Source organism: Salvelinus fontinalis, chromosome 37, assembly GCF_029448725.1.
Source record: "Salvelinus fontinalis isolate EN_2023a chromosome 37, ASM2944872v1, whole genome shotgun sequence".
NCBI classification, from domain to species: Eukaryota; Metazoa; Chordata; class Actinopteri; order Salmoniformes; family Salmonidae; genus Salvelinus; species Salvelinus fontinalis.
Window position 1 is genome coordinate 12,449,303 of NC_074701.1, and position 17,480 is coordinate 12,466,782.

At 42.7% G+C, this 17,480-nt stretch overlaps 1 protein-coding gene and 1 long non-coding RNA gene across 3 annotated transcripts in view; one reads left to right on the forward strand and one right to left on the reverse strand.

Moving 5' to 3' along the window:
• LOC129836160 (adhesion G protein-coupled receptor A3) overlaps window positions 1–17,480 on the reverse strand; it is a 255,828-nt gene that overhangs the window by 169,945 nt on the left and 68,403 nt on the right. The window contains exons 3-6 of the mRNA XM_055902004.1: window positions 10,133–10,204; window positions 9,228–9,299; window positions 8,970–9,041; window positions 8,662–8,825 (exon numbers count right to left, since the gene is read on the reverse strand). Of these exons, the coding sequence (XP_055757979.1) occupies window positions 8,662–8,825; window positions 8,970–9,041; window positions 9,228–9,299; window positions 10,133–10,204 (380 nt within the window). The remainder of the gene's footprint in view (window positions 1–8,661; window positions 8,826–8,969; window positions 9,042–9,227; window positions 9,300–10,132; window positions 10,205–17,480) is intronic.
• Window positions 1–17,480, forward strand: part of LOC129836161 (uncharacterized) — a 47,807-nt gene that overhangs the window by 1,364 nt on the left and 28,963 nt on the right. Inside the window, exon 3 of one of the 2 annotated variants that reach the window (XR_008756615.1) lies at window positions 8,687–8,774. The exons of the other annotated variant lie outside the window; for it this stretch is intronic. This is a non-coding gene — a long non-coding RNA (uncharacterized LOC129836161). Of the gene's footprint in view, window positions 1–8,686; window positions 8,775–17,480 lie in introns of those variants that run through there. 2 annotated transcript variants of the gene reach the window in all.

Here is a 17,480-nt window from a genome sequence, read left to right on the forward strand (position 1 = left end):
GTGCTAGCAGTATGGTGTGAAAGGCCATTCAGTACATGAATCGTAAACCTCTCCCATTTATGGCTGCTGACCTCTCCCATTCAGTTCAAATGCCTACATCTCTGGCTACATTACATCTACATTCTAAATGCTATGCAACAAATCTGACAGAGCTCAGGGTTGGGGAGTAAGTGATTACATGTAAATCAGTTACATGCAATCTGATTACATTTTTTAAAACTGTAATCGGTTATGTTACAGGGAAACGTATTGTAATAAGGTTACAGATACTTTAGAAAAACTAGATGTTTACTTTTAAATTCATGTTGGCGAGAAAATTTTTCTCGACAAACTTTTCTGTTTTCTCAGTGACATTCCATTGAGTAAGTTTGTTCTACCTGAGCAAGTTTGACCACTATGATGACACACTAAATGTGTTTTATGGATCCGTTTTGTCTTCTTCCAATGCCTCTTATTAAGGGGAAAGTAATCAGATTACGATACTGAGTTTGTGTAATCCAAAAGTTACATTGCTGATTACAATTTTGGACAGGTAACTAGCAACTGTAACAGACTACATTTAGAAAAAAAGGTACTCAACCCTTACTGAGAGAGTGAGAATGCAAAGGCACGGCTCCAATCCAGCTCTCCAATCCATGGCTAAACTAAGCCAATAACAGAGCCAATAAATGTATATTTTAATGTATGATCTGAGAAAAGATCAAGGTCGATTTAGCGAGGCCTGACCTTGATTTTATGTATGCATACTCTAATGCATACATACATGGTAATAATGCATAATGCATACAAATAGCAGATATAAGACATACAGTGCCTTGCAAAAGTATTCATCCCCCTTGGCCTTTTTCATATTTTGAGTGTAAAAAAGTGTAAAAAACTGAAAAGTGGTGCGTACATATGTATTCACCCCCTTTGCTATGAAGCCCCTAAATAAGACCTGGTGCAACCAATTACCTTCAGAAGTCACATAATTAGTCAAATAAAGTCCACCTGTGTGCAATCTAAGTGTCACATGATCTGTCACATGACCTCAGGACATATACACCTGTTTTGAAAGGCCCCAGAGTCTGCAACACCACTTAGCAAGGGGCACCACCAAGCAAGCGGCACCATGAAGACCAAGGAGTTCTCCAAAAAGGTCAGGGACAGAGTTGTGGAGAAGTACCGATCAGGATTGGGTTATAAAAAAATATCTGAAACTTTGAACATCCCACAGACCACCATTAAATCCACTATTAAAAAATTGAAAGAATATGTCACCACAACAAACCTGCCAAGAGAAGGCCGCACACCAAAATTCACGGACCAGGCAAGGAGGGCATTAATCAGAGAGGCAACAAAGAGACCAAAGATAACCCTAAAGGAGTTGCAAACCTCTACAGCGGAGATTGGAGTATCTGTCCATAGAACCACTTTAAGCCGTACACTCCACAGAGCTGGCCTTTATGGAAGAGTGGCCAGAAAAAAGCCATTGCTTAAAGAAAAAAATAAGCAAACACATTTGGTGTTAACCAAAAGACATGTGGAAGACTTTCCAAACATATGGAAGAAGGTACTCTGGTCAGATGAGACTAAAATTTAGCTGTTTGGCCATCAAGGAAAACGCTGTCTGCGCAAACCCAACACCTCTCATCACCATGAGAATACCATCCTAGGGACTGTGAAACTGGTCAGAATTGAAGGAATGATGGATGGCGCTAAATCCAGGGAAATTCTTGAGGAAAACCTGTTTCAGTCTTCCAGAGATTTGAGACTGGGACGGAGGTTCACCTTCCAGCAGGACAATGGCCCTAAGCATACTGCTAAAGCAACACTCGAGTGATTTAAGGGGAAACATTTAAATGTAATTGGAATGGCCTAGTTAAAGCCCAGACCTCAATCCAATTGACAATCTGTGGTATGACCTAAAATGGCTGTACAACAGCGGAACCCATCCTACTTGAAGGAGCTGGTGCAGTTTTGCCATGAAGAATGGGCAAAAATCCTGGCGACTGTGTCAGTGTGCATGCTCCCGGCCCGCCACCGGAGTCAAGGACATCCCTGCCAAACCCTCCCCTAGCCCGGACAACGCTGGGCCAATTGTGCGCCGCCTCATGGGTCTCCCGGTCGCGGCCAGCTGCGACACGGCCCAGTATCGAACCCGGATCTGTAGCAACGCTGCTAGCACTGTAATGTAGTGGCTTAGACTGCTGCACCATTCGGGAGGCCCTCAATCTACATGTGTTTTATAGTGTCATTTCATTTGTTGATCATTTACAGAGCCATGTATTGGTAGTTGCACATGAAGAGGTGTAGAACTGGAGCTACCGCGTACCCTGTAGCTGAATGCAGCTGGCTAAATGGTACCACAGCAAAAAAAGCGATGGACTGTTGACCTGCTATTATCCTCATACTGTTGAATCAACACTAAGTGCCAAAGGATCAGAGTGGCAGATGGCCTGTGCCTATCAGGCGCTGCCAGGGTGAGATTGTGTGTGTGTTTGTTTTCCCGGTGTGTACAGTATGTGCGTGTTGATGAAGTAGGGGTGTTGAGCCATTGTGTGTGTGTAATGGCACGAGGAAAATCCCAGGGCAATGCCCTATTTGTGTGTGTGTTTGTACGCTAGTATGTGTGCGAGCGTGTGTGCGCGCATGTGTGAGTAAGTGTGTGTGATGGTGCGAGGATCCCTAGATGCCAGAGCTAAACTCTACAAGGATCACTGGGCTGCAGTTAACACAACCCCCCTAGAGTTGATGTCCTCACCCATGATGAAATCTAATTAGCATAGTACAAAAATCCCCGTAGAAATGTGTCTGTTGAAGCTAGAGATGTTTTTTTTTTGCAAGGGCTGCGTCTCAATCCACTGTGGTGGAAGGTGGCAGAGCTACAGCTGTGTGTCAGACCAGGAGACATCCCGAAAATCTATAGCGTCCGAACAGTTTGGCTCTACGACCCCCACAAGTGTCATGGGACTCATCAGAAGTCGGTACTGAATATGTACCAACTAGGGATGTGACAAATGTGTAATTGTTCATAACGTTTAAACTGCAATTTTTTAAATCATTTAAACATTTGATCAATAAGAAAATGTTCATAATATGAGAAGTCATAATTCAGATAGCTGTCATATGCAGGATCCTAAGGTTCGATCTACCACAGTCCTGGCTACTTACCAGAAGGCACTCACCTTACTACTGTCCCCCAACCACTCAGCAATAGTGGTAGTTAACACCATTTTATGTTCTCGGCTGTGTCCCTCTCCTCCATGTTCCCAATTGTCAGTACATGGGACTTCATGTCCCGCTTCTTATCAATGTGATGGCTCGTTGCAGTGATGTATGACAGCATGTTCATAGATGTCCAAAAATCTGTTGTTAATGCCACGTAGGGTGTTTGAGAGCTCGCACCTTGTACTTGCAGAGCAATCATTGTACATTTTCTCCATCCAGGCCGTCACAGTTTTTGGCATCTTGTAGTGTGATTCTAGATACGCCATCAGGGCAGTGAAGCCGACATCCTCTACCATTGACAATGGATTCATATCAACTGTAATCAGCGCTGTGATTTCTTTCACTCCGTCCCTTATCGCACTGCTGCCAGCAACGGGTTGGGGGTGCCTTCCTTTCAGATGGTTAAGCATTGCACCTGTACTGGCACTGTAGCTCAATTCCACCTTGCAAAGATTGCATTTATTTCACCACCTTCTCAAGTATTGCCAAACAGGACTTTGCTGCTGTTGCTTCCCTGTCTCACACTCTGCCATTTTTTCCAACCGTTAACGGCGATGATGCCCTGATCGCTATAAAGTATATCCGTGGCAAATCATTTGAAAGGTGTATATTTTCTACTACTAGCTTTACAGCATTGTGGCATTAGGTATTTGTTTCATTTGTATGTTTCCCTTTATGATGATCTGGACCTGTTGGTGGTAGGTTTGTGCTGCACTGTGATTTCAATTTTGTAAACAAAAAAGTGTTAAACAATGTTCGCTAGAGATTTTTAATGAACAATAACGATCCAAATGTCCTTTAAATATTTAAACGTTCACACCCCTCGTGCCAACTTCTGTCTGTAGCGTCTGAACGGTTTAGGCTACACGCTGAAGTATTCAGACACCTTGACTTTTTCCACATTTTGTTACGTTACAGCCTTAATTAAAATATGTATTAAATTATTATTTTTCCTCATCAATCTACACAAAATACCCCATAATGACAAAGCAAAAACAGGTTTTTAGAAATGTTTGCTAATTTATAAATAAATAAAACTCATCACATTTACATAAGTATTCAGACCCTTTACACAGTACTTTGTTGAATGACCTTTGGCAGCGATTACAGCCTCAAGCTTGGCACACCAGTATTTGGAGAGTTTCTCCCATTCTTCTCTGCAGATCCTGTCAAGCTCTGTCAGGTTGGATGGGGAGCGTCGCTGCACAGCTATTTTCAGGTCTCTCCAGAGATGTTCGATCGGGTTCAAGTCCGGGTTCTAGCTCGGTCACTCAAGAACATTCAGGGACTTGTCCCGAAGCCACTCCTGCATTGTCTTGGCTGTGTGCTTAGGGTCGTTGTCCTGTTGGAAGGTGAACCTTCGCACCAGTCTGAGGTCCTGAGCGCTCTGGAGCAGGTTTTCATCATCATCTGTACTTTGCTCTGTTCATCTTTCCCTCGATCCTGACTAGTCTCCTAGTCCCTGCCACTGAAAAACATCCCCACAGCATGATGCTTCACCGTAGGGATGATGCTAGGTTTCCTCCAGATGTGACGCTTGGCTTTCAGGCCAAATAGTTCAATTTTGGTTTCATCCGACCAGAGAATCTTGTATCTCATGGTCTGAGTCTTTAGGTGCCTTTTGGCAAACTCCAAGAGGGCTGTCATGTGCCTTTTACGGAGGAATGGCTTCCGTCTGGCCACTCTACCATAAAGGCCTGATTGGTGGAGTGCTGCATAGATGTTAGTCCTTCTGCAAGGTTCTCCCATCTCCACAGAGGAACTCTAGAGCTCTGTCAGAGTGACCATCGGGTTCTTGGTCACCTCCCTGACCAAGGCCCTTCACCCCCGATTGCTCAGTTTGGCTGGACGGCCAGCTCTAGGGAGAGTCTTGGTTGTTCCAAATTTCTTTCATTTAAGAATGATGGAGACCACTGTGTTCTTGGGACCTTCAACATTGCAGCAATATTTTGGTATCCTTCCCTAGACCTGTGCCTCGACACAATCAGTCTCGGAGCTCTATGGACAATTCCTTCGACCTCATGGCTTGGTTTTTGCTCTGACATGCACTGTCAACTGTGGGACTTCATATTGACAGGTGTGTGCCTGTCCAAATCATATCCAATTAATTGAATTTACCACAGGTGGACTCCAATCAAGTTGTAGAAACATCTCAAGGTTGATCAATGGAAACAGGATGCACCTGAGCTCAATTTAGAGTCTCATAGCAAAGGGTCTGAATACTTATTTTTTCTATCTTTACAAAATTTGCAAAAATGTCCAAAAGCCTGTTTTTGCTTTGTCATTTTGGGGGTATTGTGTGTAGATTGATGAGGACTTTTATTTATTTAATCCATTTCATATTAAGGCTGTAATGTAACAACATTTGGAAGTTAAGGGGTCTGAATACTTTCTGAATGCACTTAATATGACCTCTCTATGGAAAGATGAGACTCTCACGGACATGTTGTTGTTCTCCATTTTTCTCTCCGACCACTAAAGTGTCACGGACTCGTCTGAAGGAAACCCGGTACCGGGATGAAAATGTAATGGAAGTGCGTAGGGCATTTCCACATCAAAGGGTCATTCCATGGTAAATGATTATAATTCTTATATCTCTCAGATATAGGACACAGGCACTTCAATCTGTTTTTCCATGTATGAATCTGTTATGGAATGCGTTTCTATGGACTAATAGCATGCCAAATTCAATGTTTTATCAGATATTTATTTAAAAAAATACACCAAATTATAGCTACCGACAGGGGTCCTAAAATTCTAAATCAAATAGCTAAATGATCCTTGTTAAGACCATCTTAAAACAATTCCCAGCCCCAGGCCTCTAACCAGATTGACCTGTGTTCCCTGGCAGGAGGGGCGTGCCGAGCAGCTGCTATGGCTGGTCCTGCAGTGAGTGGACACATGGCCAAACGTCTGGCAGTAGTCCACAGAGGAAACCATTCAAATCACTACAGAACAGCTCCACCAAAGCCTGGTACCTGATCTGTTTGTGCAGTCTCGCCAAACACAACTATGACCATAGGAGTTGGCAAGACAGCACAAACAGATCTGCGACCAGGCTAGTCCCACCCATCCACCCACATCTGCTAAGTCGGTCTGTGAGTGAGCCACATCATTCAGGATGGGAACCCATTAAATGAGAATCTCCTAATTAATCAAAACAAGTCCAACCCTTCCATTTCCTCAATACGATTAGGCCCTATCACACACACTTTCCACACTTCTTATTGTATTCAGTTGTTGCTCGGATAATACTCTGTCTTTTTCAGAATATGGAGTTGATTAAACTTCAAACCAAGTTCTACTGGCTGGCCACAGGGTCTGATGAGTATATTGGTCTATATGCATAAGGCCTGTAGTGACCATAAGAGGACCATGTCACTGCCGTAGCTTAATATAATAAAGAATAACACCAGACATTACACCAGAGACCCAGGTTGTGTATGAATCAACCAATCTCTGCTATGTAATTCATCTCAAAGAATTCCACAAAGAGGCCCTGCCTGGTTTTCACCGCTGAGCCTTGAGGAAACAGAAGTAGAGGGCCGTGCTCCTTTATTCCTCCGTGTTTGTGTGAGCTGAACAGAGCTGAACAGACGTTGCCCTGACCCCCATCTGAGGAAGCACCTGATCCTGGCAGGAAACCTCTCCTCCCTCCTCCCTCCGTCCGTTCCCCCTCGCTTGAGAACGACACTCGACCCGAACGCCATGTCAGACAGACGAAAGGAGGAGAAACACTTTAAAATGTGTTCACCCTGACATCTGCTACTCGTTACATCACTTTGGAGAACTACGATAGAAGAAAATACAAAAAGGACGCCATGGATGGAATTCCCGAGCAACTTAATAGTTCAACCTGATCGCTCAACATAATGAAAAGAGAGACAAATCTCTTGTTTGGTATGAGTTGGAGGGGTAGCTTTGTCAATTGTCCTCTTATCGACCGCCATTCTCAGTAATACCTTGACCTATAGCATCAGGTGCTGAACAAGCACAGCTGATACGTGATGAAGTGCTGATGGCCACAGTATAGCCTTGCTGCATTCCATGACATTAAATGAACCCATGCGGAGATAATAGGCTGAAAATAACAATACAAGAAGAGGTTGTTAGAGCACTCCACTGTGTCCAATCGAAAATGGCTCTTGCCAAGCAAATAAATAAGGTATTTTAGGAGGCTGTTGTATAGGGAGTAAAATCCCACGGAGGCATGCACGGTAATCCCATAATGGATGTGTTAGGCTGAAAGAACAATTCACTATTCCAACCATCCTAATTCCACTCTTGGCTTTATGTCATATGACTGTGTGGAATTACCCAGTAATTGCTTGGATTGTTCCACATAACGAAAAACACACACTCAGGATTCCATAGAATAACTTCAGAATGTATCTGGTAGGGTACGTGGATAAGAAGTGTGTGAATACAACAATCTGCACAAACAAACACATGAAAGACTTAGAAAGGGTGACAAATGGGTCGGGACCTAATGCCTAGTGGTCTCTGACTTCTTGAAGTATGTTAAAAACCTTTATCGCACCTTGATAGATGGAAATGTATCTGTCACCTGGTCTGTTTCTACTAGGAAATACTAGTTTAATGTATGCCAAAAAAGGCAATTCTAAAAAAATATTTCTTTAAAATCTTCCTGGAAAATGTACTTTTTAGACATTCTTATTCAAAATCCACCGCTAAGGTGCGTGATGCGGCTCCAAAAACTTTAGTGGGCTGGTCAAATGCCATCTCCAACATCAAAGACCTTTCGTTAGGTACCCCAATCTCTCAATTGTTGTATCTTGATCTGCTGTATCAATCCCCCCTTCATGCTCATGTTTTGTCACTGTACAAATCATGTGCCTGCTATATCTTGTTTGATTGACATTGATAAAAGCACCCAATATTTGTTTTCCTCCAAATAACACACACACGCACACGCACACACATGCACACACAACCCCCACCACCCCACCCCAATTTCCATTTCGAGCAGTGACTCGTGTTTTCTCATCCCGGTGCAATATCCTCTAAGTGTGTGCAGGATACGGGGAGTGTAGGGGCAGGGCAGGGGGAGAGCTGCTATCAGAAACGAGATGTGATTCCCCCCATGGCTCAGAGCACACAGAACAGCACACAGCACAGCACAGAGCAGAGATGGAAACACCAGAACAGCTAGCTACCTCACCAGTCCCCAGAGCTCTCCTCCATGTCTTCCTCACGGGCCATTCACTCGCCTTACATACACAGAGGGGTGATCAGACAGACAGCAGGGAACATTCAGCCACAGACTTTCAGACATCGTCATCATCATAGGCCATATTCATCATAATACTCATTTATTTTGTGGGACAATACAAATTCAAATATATACAGAAGAAATAGTCATGTAATGCTTGTGTAGGTGTTGTGTGCGCCTTATTTAAAGAGAGATAGGGATGATGTGAGATAACATACCACATCTGAGCTGTGTCTCCCTCAGGTTGTGGACCTCCAGGCCGCGGAGGTGTGTGGGATGAACACACAGGGTGTCGTTGCCCAGAAGCACGCTGTTCGCCCTGGCCCACAGCAGCAGCCACTCCAGCTGACAGTCACAGAACAGAGACTCTGTAGAGAAGTGCCTGGGGGAGATACGGCAACGGCGTTAAAACCATCATCGCACTGTGTGTCGGTGTCATTTTGGTACAGGGTGTGACTGACTATCTGTTCGTAGGGTGTGTGTGTGTGTGTGTTTGTGTGTTTGTTGTTTCATTTAGTTTTCTTACAGGACTTTGAGAGACAGAAGGTGTGTGAAGAGTCCCACCGGCAACGAAGAGAAAATATTTCCTGATAGATTCCTGTGGGGAAAACAGGGCAAATACACATCAAACTAGTTAACTTTGAACAAGTAGAAAAGCCACAGTATCTGCTGTTGCGTTACTTTGAAACAGCCTTATCTAAGAGAAAAAACATAGATCCTACATCTCAAAACATCTCAAATTGTGCGTACGGTGCTGTATGTTTTCAATTTAGAGAATACTCACAATTTAGAGAGATTGCCAAGGTCTACAAACATTTCAGGAGAGAGGCAGCCAATCCGATTGTTGGACAGATCCCTATAAGGACAGAAAAGCTCACTTTAAATGATGGCTTAGAGATAAGCCAAGCCCATCTGACTAAAAGCATTAAGAGCACTGATCATCGCAGGAGAGCTGGCATGAGATAATACAGAATGAGCTTGGCTGTGACAACAAGTGTGTCGTGTGTGTTTTTTGTGCCGTCTCTTCTCATAATGACGTAATAACGAGAGCTTAAGCAGCTCAAGGAACTATGGAGTTAAACCACCAGTCAAATGTTTATTTATTCCAAATCGTGGGATATCAACCCCGACCTTCTGTTACCCCTTCAACCCTCACATTACCATCCATCCTCACACACTTATGCACCACACACACGCACACATGCGCGCGCAAACACACACTCACAGAAGGCTGTCGTGGCTCTGTGCCCTTCCCCTCTGTAATTAAAGAGCTGCTTTGCTGGAGCAGCTGTGGGAAAATAAGCAAGGCACTCAAGTAATCACCAGTTGGGGAGCACTTAAATTAGCACTCTGCTGCTCCCAGAGCCTGGCGCACTTGCCTGCTGCAACACCCCAGCAGCCTAAAACCTCCTAACAATCATGATGGAATTAAGTCATTTACGCTGCAGGGTTTATCTATGACCATCTTTGTGTGTGTGTGTGTGTGTGTGTGTGTGTGTGTGTGTGTGTGTGTGTGTGTTTGTGTGTGTGTGAGTGAGAGAGGTCTACCACTTCAGGAAACAATGAATTTGATGCTTCTTCTTTAATCATGATGTCACAGTGTAATAACCCAACCCGTTAACCGCCATAACACCCTGGCCTCGTCACGCCGTGTAGCCCACCGACTATGACAACCCGCTTCACACTTACAGTCTCCTCAGAGCCACCAGTCCGCGGAAGGCCCCGTGCTCCACCGTGCCAATCAAATTATTCCTCAGGTCCCTAAGAGAGAGAGGGAGGGATAGAGGGAGAGAGAAAGAGAGAGAGAGAGGGCAGGGGGGGTGCGAAACAGAAAGCGCGAGAGAGAGTAAGCAAGAGAGAGCGAGAGAGAATGAGAGAGAGGAGAGATAAGGGAGGTCACTTATCATGCCACTGTGGGTTTTGAGAGTCATAGTGCTGGAGACAGGGAGGGGGATTGCCCCTTAAAACCCTCTCATCTGGCAGTACAGTAAGTGGTTGGCAGTTAGCGATGAGATACATTGAGCTGAGCTCTTGTCAGGGCCGAGCATGCAAGCTCATTGTGACATTAAGATGTAAACTCTAGCCTCCTAACAACGACAACGCCATTTGCGATTCATTCAAGGCGTGACAGTGCAGTTCCCATAGATCACAAGGCCAAGAAGATGTGGTGAAATGCAAAGATGGCAACTTTTACTAATGCTATACTAACATGATGAAACTCAGTTGTGAATACACAGTTAACCCTGAATGGGTATCTCTATTCAGAAAGGAAATAATACTCATTATCGCTTTGATGTGGTCGGATATTACGTACATTTTACAATGGCCATCACATGCATTGTAAAATGCATTGTAAAGTGACAGAGAATGATAGTGTACGGAGGTTATTTCAAAGAAATACCATGTTGGTCTGACACAAACGTTATAAACATTACAGTGGTTTTAGCCAGGATCGCTCTGTTCCCAGTCCCTCGATTTCCCAACCCAACATTGCTAAAAATGGACCGGTATCCTTTCCTAACCCTACTTTTTGGTTTCCTCTCGGGCCAAAGAAAACTTCCTGAAATTGTGTCCCCCGGTTTCCTTTGACTGGGCCTGTCGGGAGTGATGAGAATCAGAAGGAGTCTGGCTCTCTCTCCGTCCAGATGTGTGTACAGTACAATACACCAGTGCAGTATGGGTAGTCTAGCCTGTAGTCTCAGCCCAACCCTAACTGCTAGTCACATCAGCAGTCATAAAAACATGCAAGGCCAGCCAAAGGCATTAAAACAATAGCACCAGCACTAATAACTATAATGTGCCCCTTTCCCAATGTAACCATAAAAATTGAACGATGATAGTTTTTATTTGTAAAACAAGGCAACTGCATTGAAACCAAAACGATCATTTTCAGCTGTACAACGCCAGAGCAGAATAAGTCAATGTTATACTGTATATCTAACACATCAGCTGAGTGCCTCACGGAATCAACCCCCAAAAAATCGAACTATTAAAGGGCATGTTTTCTGCACCATTAGAGATACAGTGCGCCTCTAGACCACCAGCAGTGGAGGATTCCTCTGATTGAACTGATGCTAATTCAGTCAATGTACAAAGAGTTACACACACAAAAGAGAGAGCAACGCACACTCGTACCGAAACCATCATTATCGTTAGATAAATGACTCCCTGTCTGTCCTTAATGATGTGTGTCTGCTGTTAAATTGTTTGGTCCAGAGTTAAAAAACCCCACTCCACCATTACCCCAACCCACACTCCCTACTCTACCAGTTCATAGGCAAAAATTATTCTCAAAGCTGCACTTCACCGCATGCTCATTCACTTTCATTTATTCTTGTGCCTGTGGATTTCTGGTGGTCCACAATGATTGGCATGGCGAAATTGGTTTTGGCAATCTCCATTGGCTTTCAATGGACCCGACAGCACATAAACCCTCTAAGTACATCAGGGTCAGTTTTACTCCAACCCTCTCTCCAAGTTCTGGAGCTCCCCATATGTTGGTTTTCAAGCACTGCCTCACTGTGTGAAAACCTATCTATCCTGAGATGGGATAACTAAACGAGTGGATACAGTGGAACTGAGAGTAGATACTGAGTGGAGCGTGGTGTACTCTACAGGCCAGGGCTTCTCAGATCTCTCCTCTTGTCGATGGGAGCCCTTGATTATATAAATCATGTTATGAGGGAGCGGGTGGACTGGCGAAGGGTAAGGTCAAAGGTAATTCACTGTGCCTCTTACTTTGCTCTTCTTCTTCACAGCACACACAGCATCCAACCACAGACAGAGGTCTGGCTAATAACAGCTGGAACTTATCTTTGGTTATGAGATGTACTGTGGGCGTGGGTTATTTTGTACTGTGAGCAGACAACAGTAATGACAGCTGTTGTTGTTTTGATCTTATACTGTGGGTTACTCTGTTATCATGTCAATCGACTATCCCAGTTAAACACATCTCGTTCTAAAGTGGAGGTCGGTGTGTGTTGTTAGATTGCTGTATTGCATTGTTAGGTGATTGGCAGCAGAGAGAGTGAAAGGCAGGATGGAGGCCGAGCTGAATAAATAAGTCTTCCTATTTCCTGAGAGAGGTCTGTTTGTAGCTCCGGTCAGGAGGTGGGGTGAAAAAAAATAAGCAAACATATTGGCTGTTCGCCAAAACGCATGTGGGAGACTCCCCAAACATATGAAAGAAGGTACTCTGGTTAGATGACACTAAAATGGATATTCTTTGGCCATCAAGGAAAACGATATGTCTGGCGCAAACCCAACACCTCTCATCACCCCGAGAGCACCATCCACACAATGAAGCATGGTGGTGGCAGCAGCGTGGTACGTGTTCATGCTTCTTTGTTAAAACCGAACACCAAACAAAACAACAACGAACGTCACATCTTGAAGGCTACACAGAGCTAACAAAAAAACAACATCCCACAACCTAAGGTGGCAAGACAGGCTGCCTATGTATGATTCCCAATCAGAGACAACGATAGACAGCTGTCCCTGATTGAGAACCATACCCGGCCAAAACATAGAAACACAAAACCTAGAAATAAAGAACATAGAATGCCCACCCAAATCACACCCTGACCAAACCAAATAGAGACATCAAAAGCCTCTCTAAGGTCAGGGCGTGACACCGCGGGCCTACAGTTGCCCATCCCTGGGTTACATGATTACATACCATGACTAATTCATTTCCACTTAATTTATGACGTTAAATAGACAACTTTGCTTTATCATATGGCATATTGTAGAATACGCACTGATATTTAATAAAACCAAGAGATTAAAAATTGTATTGTGTAAGCTCTCTACCATGTTAGGCATGGTATGCCCCATCTAATTTGTGTTCTGCATGATGGTAATGTTTTGAGCGTCCAGTAAACAGAAGTAATCCTGTAGTTGAGGGGAGTGAAGCCAAAGCCTACCCCACCGTGTCAGAGAAGCAGTATTCAGGTCAGAGGAGTGGAGATTCACTCACACACACACATACACACAGACACAGACACAGACACAGACACACTCACATTCACACACAGAGGACAGTACAGAGTGCCCTGCAAACAAATTGTTCCACAGGATAAAAGGGTGGAGAGAGAATGAGAGAGAGAAACGGAGAGGGAGAGAGCGAGATTAATGGGTAAATCCATTTGAATTCAATCACTTTTTGAGAGCAACCCTTTTGATTTAAACAAAACTTTCCATACATGTTTTCCCATGGAAGAAGTGGTCAGAAAGTGACTTTTTGGACCTGTATGCCAAAACATTCAGCAGATAAAGGTGCTCAAATTTACCCATTTTGCATACCCCACCATACCATGAGACATCGATGTCCTCATCACTGGAAAATTTAAATGGTTGAGTTGGATATCATTGAAAAGCTTACAAACAGTATTGTCAAACAATTGTATTATTTTTTGAAAAAAAATATTGTCATTTTTAAACCTTTAAGGTCAATTATCTAAAAGTGAGTAATCTGTTGTCGCTAAGACCCTATTTCACATCATTTGAGGTTTATGTGTTGTGCACGTCCTCGGTCGAGACACAACATGCTCTTGAATACAGGGTGGGTGGCATTTAAATCATATAAATATAATTAATAGAATGGACCTATCCCTTCAGACCACTGCAATTTAGCTGGAACACCATTGAAATTGAAATTGAATGGAAATGTTTACTTAAAATTACTACTACAAAGAGGACCACTGGTCGACCCACTGTTGAATGTCAACTTAAATGGTCATGTCTATTCTACTATCTATATTTCTATGATTTCAATAGGTTTCCTAGTATAATTTAAAACAACAGATATTCCAATTAAAGTCAAAATTCTCAGATGTGTGGACCTCCAACCATCTTTGTGGTACCATTTGAAAGTAGAAATGTAAATGATATTCCCATTTTAGTACATTTATCAGCCAAAATCTGAAACCCACCCTGTAAGAACATGGAGGGCACAACACAAAATCCTTAGACAATGTAAAATAGGGTCTAAGTTACAACATATTCGAATATGAAGGGGGAAAAAAACGTTTTTAGATAATTGACGTTAAAGGTTTATTTTTATTCAAAAACATTTTTTCTGAAACTATAAATATTTTGACAACCGTTTTTGTAAGCTTTAAAAGATGCACTATGCAGAAATCGCTCCGCCATTTCCTGGTTGCTCAGATTCTAATAGCAAAACAAGCAAGTACAGTGTAGAGAATCATTGTAAACCGTAAGTTAAAGAAGCAAAAACTAAACTTAAGACCAGGAAACATAGAAATAGCGCACATACAGTAGTACATTTATACTGCTTCTTAGACCTGCTTTTAATGAGAATGACAGATCTATAACTTACATTTCTACGTGAATTTGGTCAGTTCTCCCCGGGAAGGTTACATAAAGCAGCTATAAATGATATCAATGCCAACCGTTGATCTTTTCCTGTGATCAAGTCATGGATGTCTCATGGTTTGGTGGGTTATGCAAAATGGGTCAACTTGAAGCACCTTTATCTTTTGAATGTTTTGGAATTCAGGTCCAAAAAGTCACTTTCTAAGCACTTTCAAAACAGGCACTTTTACAGGTTTTGTTCAAATCAAAAGATGTTCTGTCAAATGTTTTGAATTCAAATGGATTTACCCTAATGGGAGTAGAGAGCAGTCTCTGACAGAGAGGAAAAGGCCACTATGTAGCCTAACAATGGAAAACTGCTTCCTCTCAAGGTGGGACTGCATTGGACACCACAGACCCCCTGTCACGCCCTGGCTATAGAGAGGCTTTTTATTCTCTATTTTGGTTAGGCCAGGGTGTGACTAGGGTGGGCAGTCTATGTTCTTTTTTCTATGTTGTTGTGATTCTATGTGTTTGGCCTGGTGTGGTTCCCAATCACAGGCAGCTGTCTATCGTTGTCTCTGATTGGGAGCCATACTTAGGTATCCTGTTCCCACCTGTGTTTGTGGGTAGTTGTTTTTTGTTTCGTATCTGTACCAGACAGAACTGTTTCGGTTATTATTTTGTCATTTTCGTGTTTAGTGTTCGGTTGTTATTTAATTAAACATGAACACGCAACACACTGCACCTTGGTCCTCATCTTCTTCTCTTGAATGCCGTGACACCCCCCTCAGTTTAAAACATCTCACTGTATTCCAATCCAACCATGAATGCACAGCGCAGAACAATACAGCAACACAAACGTGCTAATTTGCCTGCGATTTGATAAGAACATATTGTAAACTGAGATTACATCCCTTCTCATTCTCCATGGTACAGTTAGAACTAGTTTGTTCATATTACATATCCTGGGTCAATTTGCTCTTCCACTCAGGAAACAAGCTGGCAGGAAGAAACATCTCATCAGACACTTCAAATTAGATCATACACATCTAAGTAGGATGGATAACCACCTAATGTAAATACATATGCTTTGAGATCTCTCGGAGGAGAGTAAAAGAGGGATAAGTAAAACAGTTCAGTCCAATTAGAGCGACTGAGTGTATGCGATGTGACAGTAGTAGCAACCACTGCCAGAGCATCAAAAGGCACTGGGCTTCCATTAATAACATAGAAGAAAATGACATCAGAGCACTCTGGTGGGACTAATCATCATGCATTAATAATAAATGCATGACAAATAAATACTACCTGTTGATGGAACTTATGTCGATGGCCCACACTTTTGTGGGTATAGACGTTTATATTTTCATAACATTTAAGATATGTTATTTGTCCAATGCAGCTGTTTTTATCTCGACGTCACATCATTTCTGGGTAACAACTAAGAATCTTACTGTTACTGTTTTTTAAAAGTTTTTTTTATTATTGTCAAAAAGAAACAAAAATAGCTTCTTAGCAAAGAGCAATTTTTCAAGCAAGAATTTAGCTAGGACTGTCTGGGAGTGTTCTGAGTGTGGAAAGGAAAATTGAAAACTAGCTGTTATTGGCAGAGAGGTTTGGAACTCTCTTATTTATTGCTATATTAACTAATTTACCACCTGGTGATGTCACTAGGCAAGCCAAAACTCCATCCCACCAAAACAGGCTGAAATTTCAGTTGTTCTTTTCAAACACATATTACACTAAAAGGCCATTATCATAATTTTCACAATTTCAAAGTATTATTCCAACCTCAGTGTGGAAATATGTATAAAACACAGGGAATTCATGTTTGACTGCACCTGGCCTTTAAGAAGTTATTCCTCCTTTAGAGAGTAAGTGTGAGAAATTCTTTGCTCTTTCAGTACTTCGCCACTCTATTTCCAACCCAAACGATGACAAAATTCTTCTCAGACGCAACTCCAGAGCAATTTATTCCTGGAAGCTTAGCTAACAGGACTTGGAATGCTTTAGGTGTGTTCATGCAGTGTTTCCTTTGGATTACTTTATTGGCGGCTCACTAAGGACCCAAACATTCAACCTTAACTAATAGTGGCCTGCTATAATTCCATATTTTTTGCGACTCCCCATCTTCCTCCCCTCCTGAGAAAAGTATGTAGATCTTTGGAGTGGTGTGACATTTGTCAAACGACAAACTACTGTGCTACAAAACCTGAGCTATACTGAACAAAAATATAAACGCAACATGTAAAGTGAGCTGAAATTAAAGATCCCAACATTTTTTCAATACGCACAAAATGCTTATTTCGCTCAAATTCTGTTTACAAATTTGTTTACATCCCTGTTAGTGAGTATTTCTCCTTTGCCAAGATAATCCATCCCCCTGACAGGTGTGGCATATCAACAAGCTGATTAAACAGCATGATCATTACACAGGTGTACCTTGTGCTGGGGACAATAAAAGGCCACTCTAAAATGTGCCGTTTTGTCACACAACACAATGCCACAGATGGCTCATGTTTTGAGAGAGCGTGCAATTGGCATGCTGACTGCAGGAATGTCCACCAGAGCTGTTGCCAGAGAATTTAATGGTAATTTCTCTACCTTAAGGTAGAGACGCCTCCAACGTTGTTTTAGAGAATTTGGCTGTGCATCCAACCGACCTCACAACCGCAGACCACGTTTAACCATGCAAGCCCAGGACCTCCACATCCAGCTT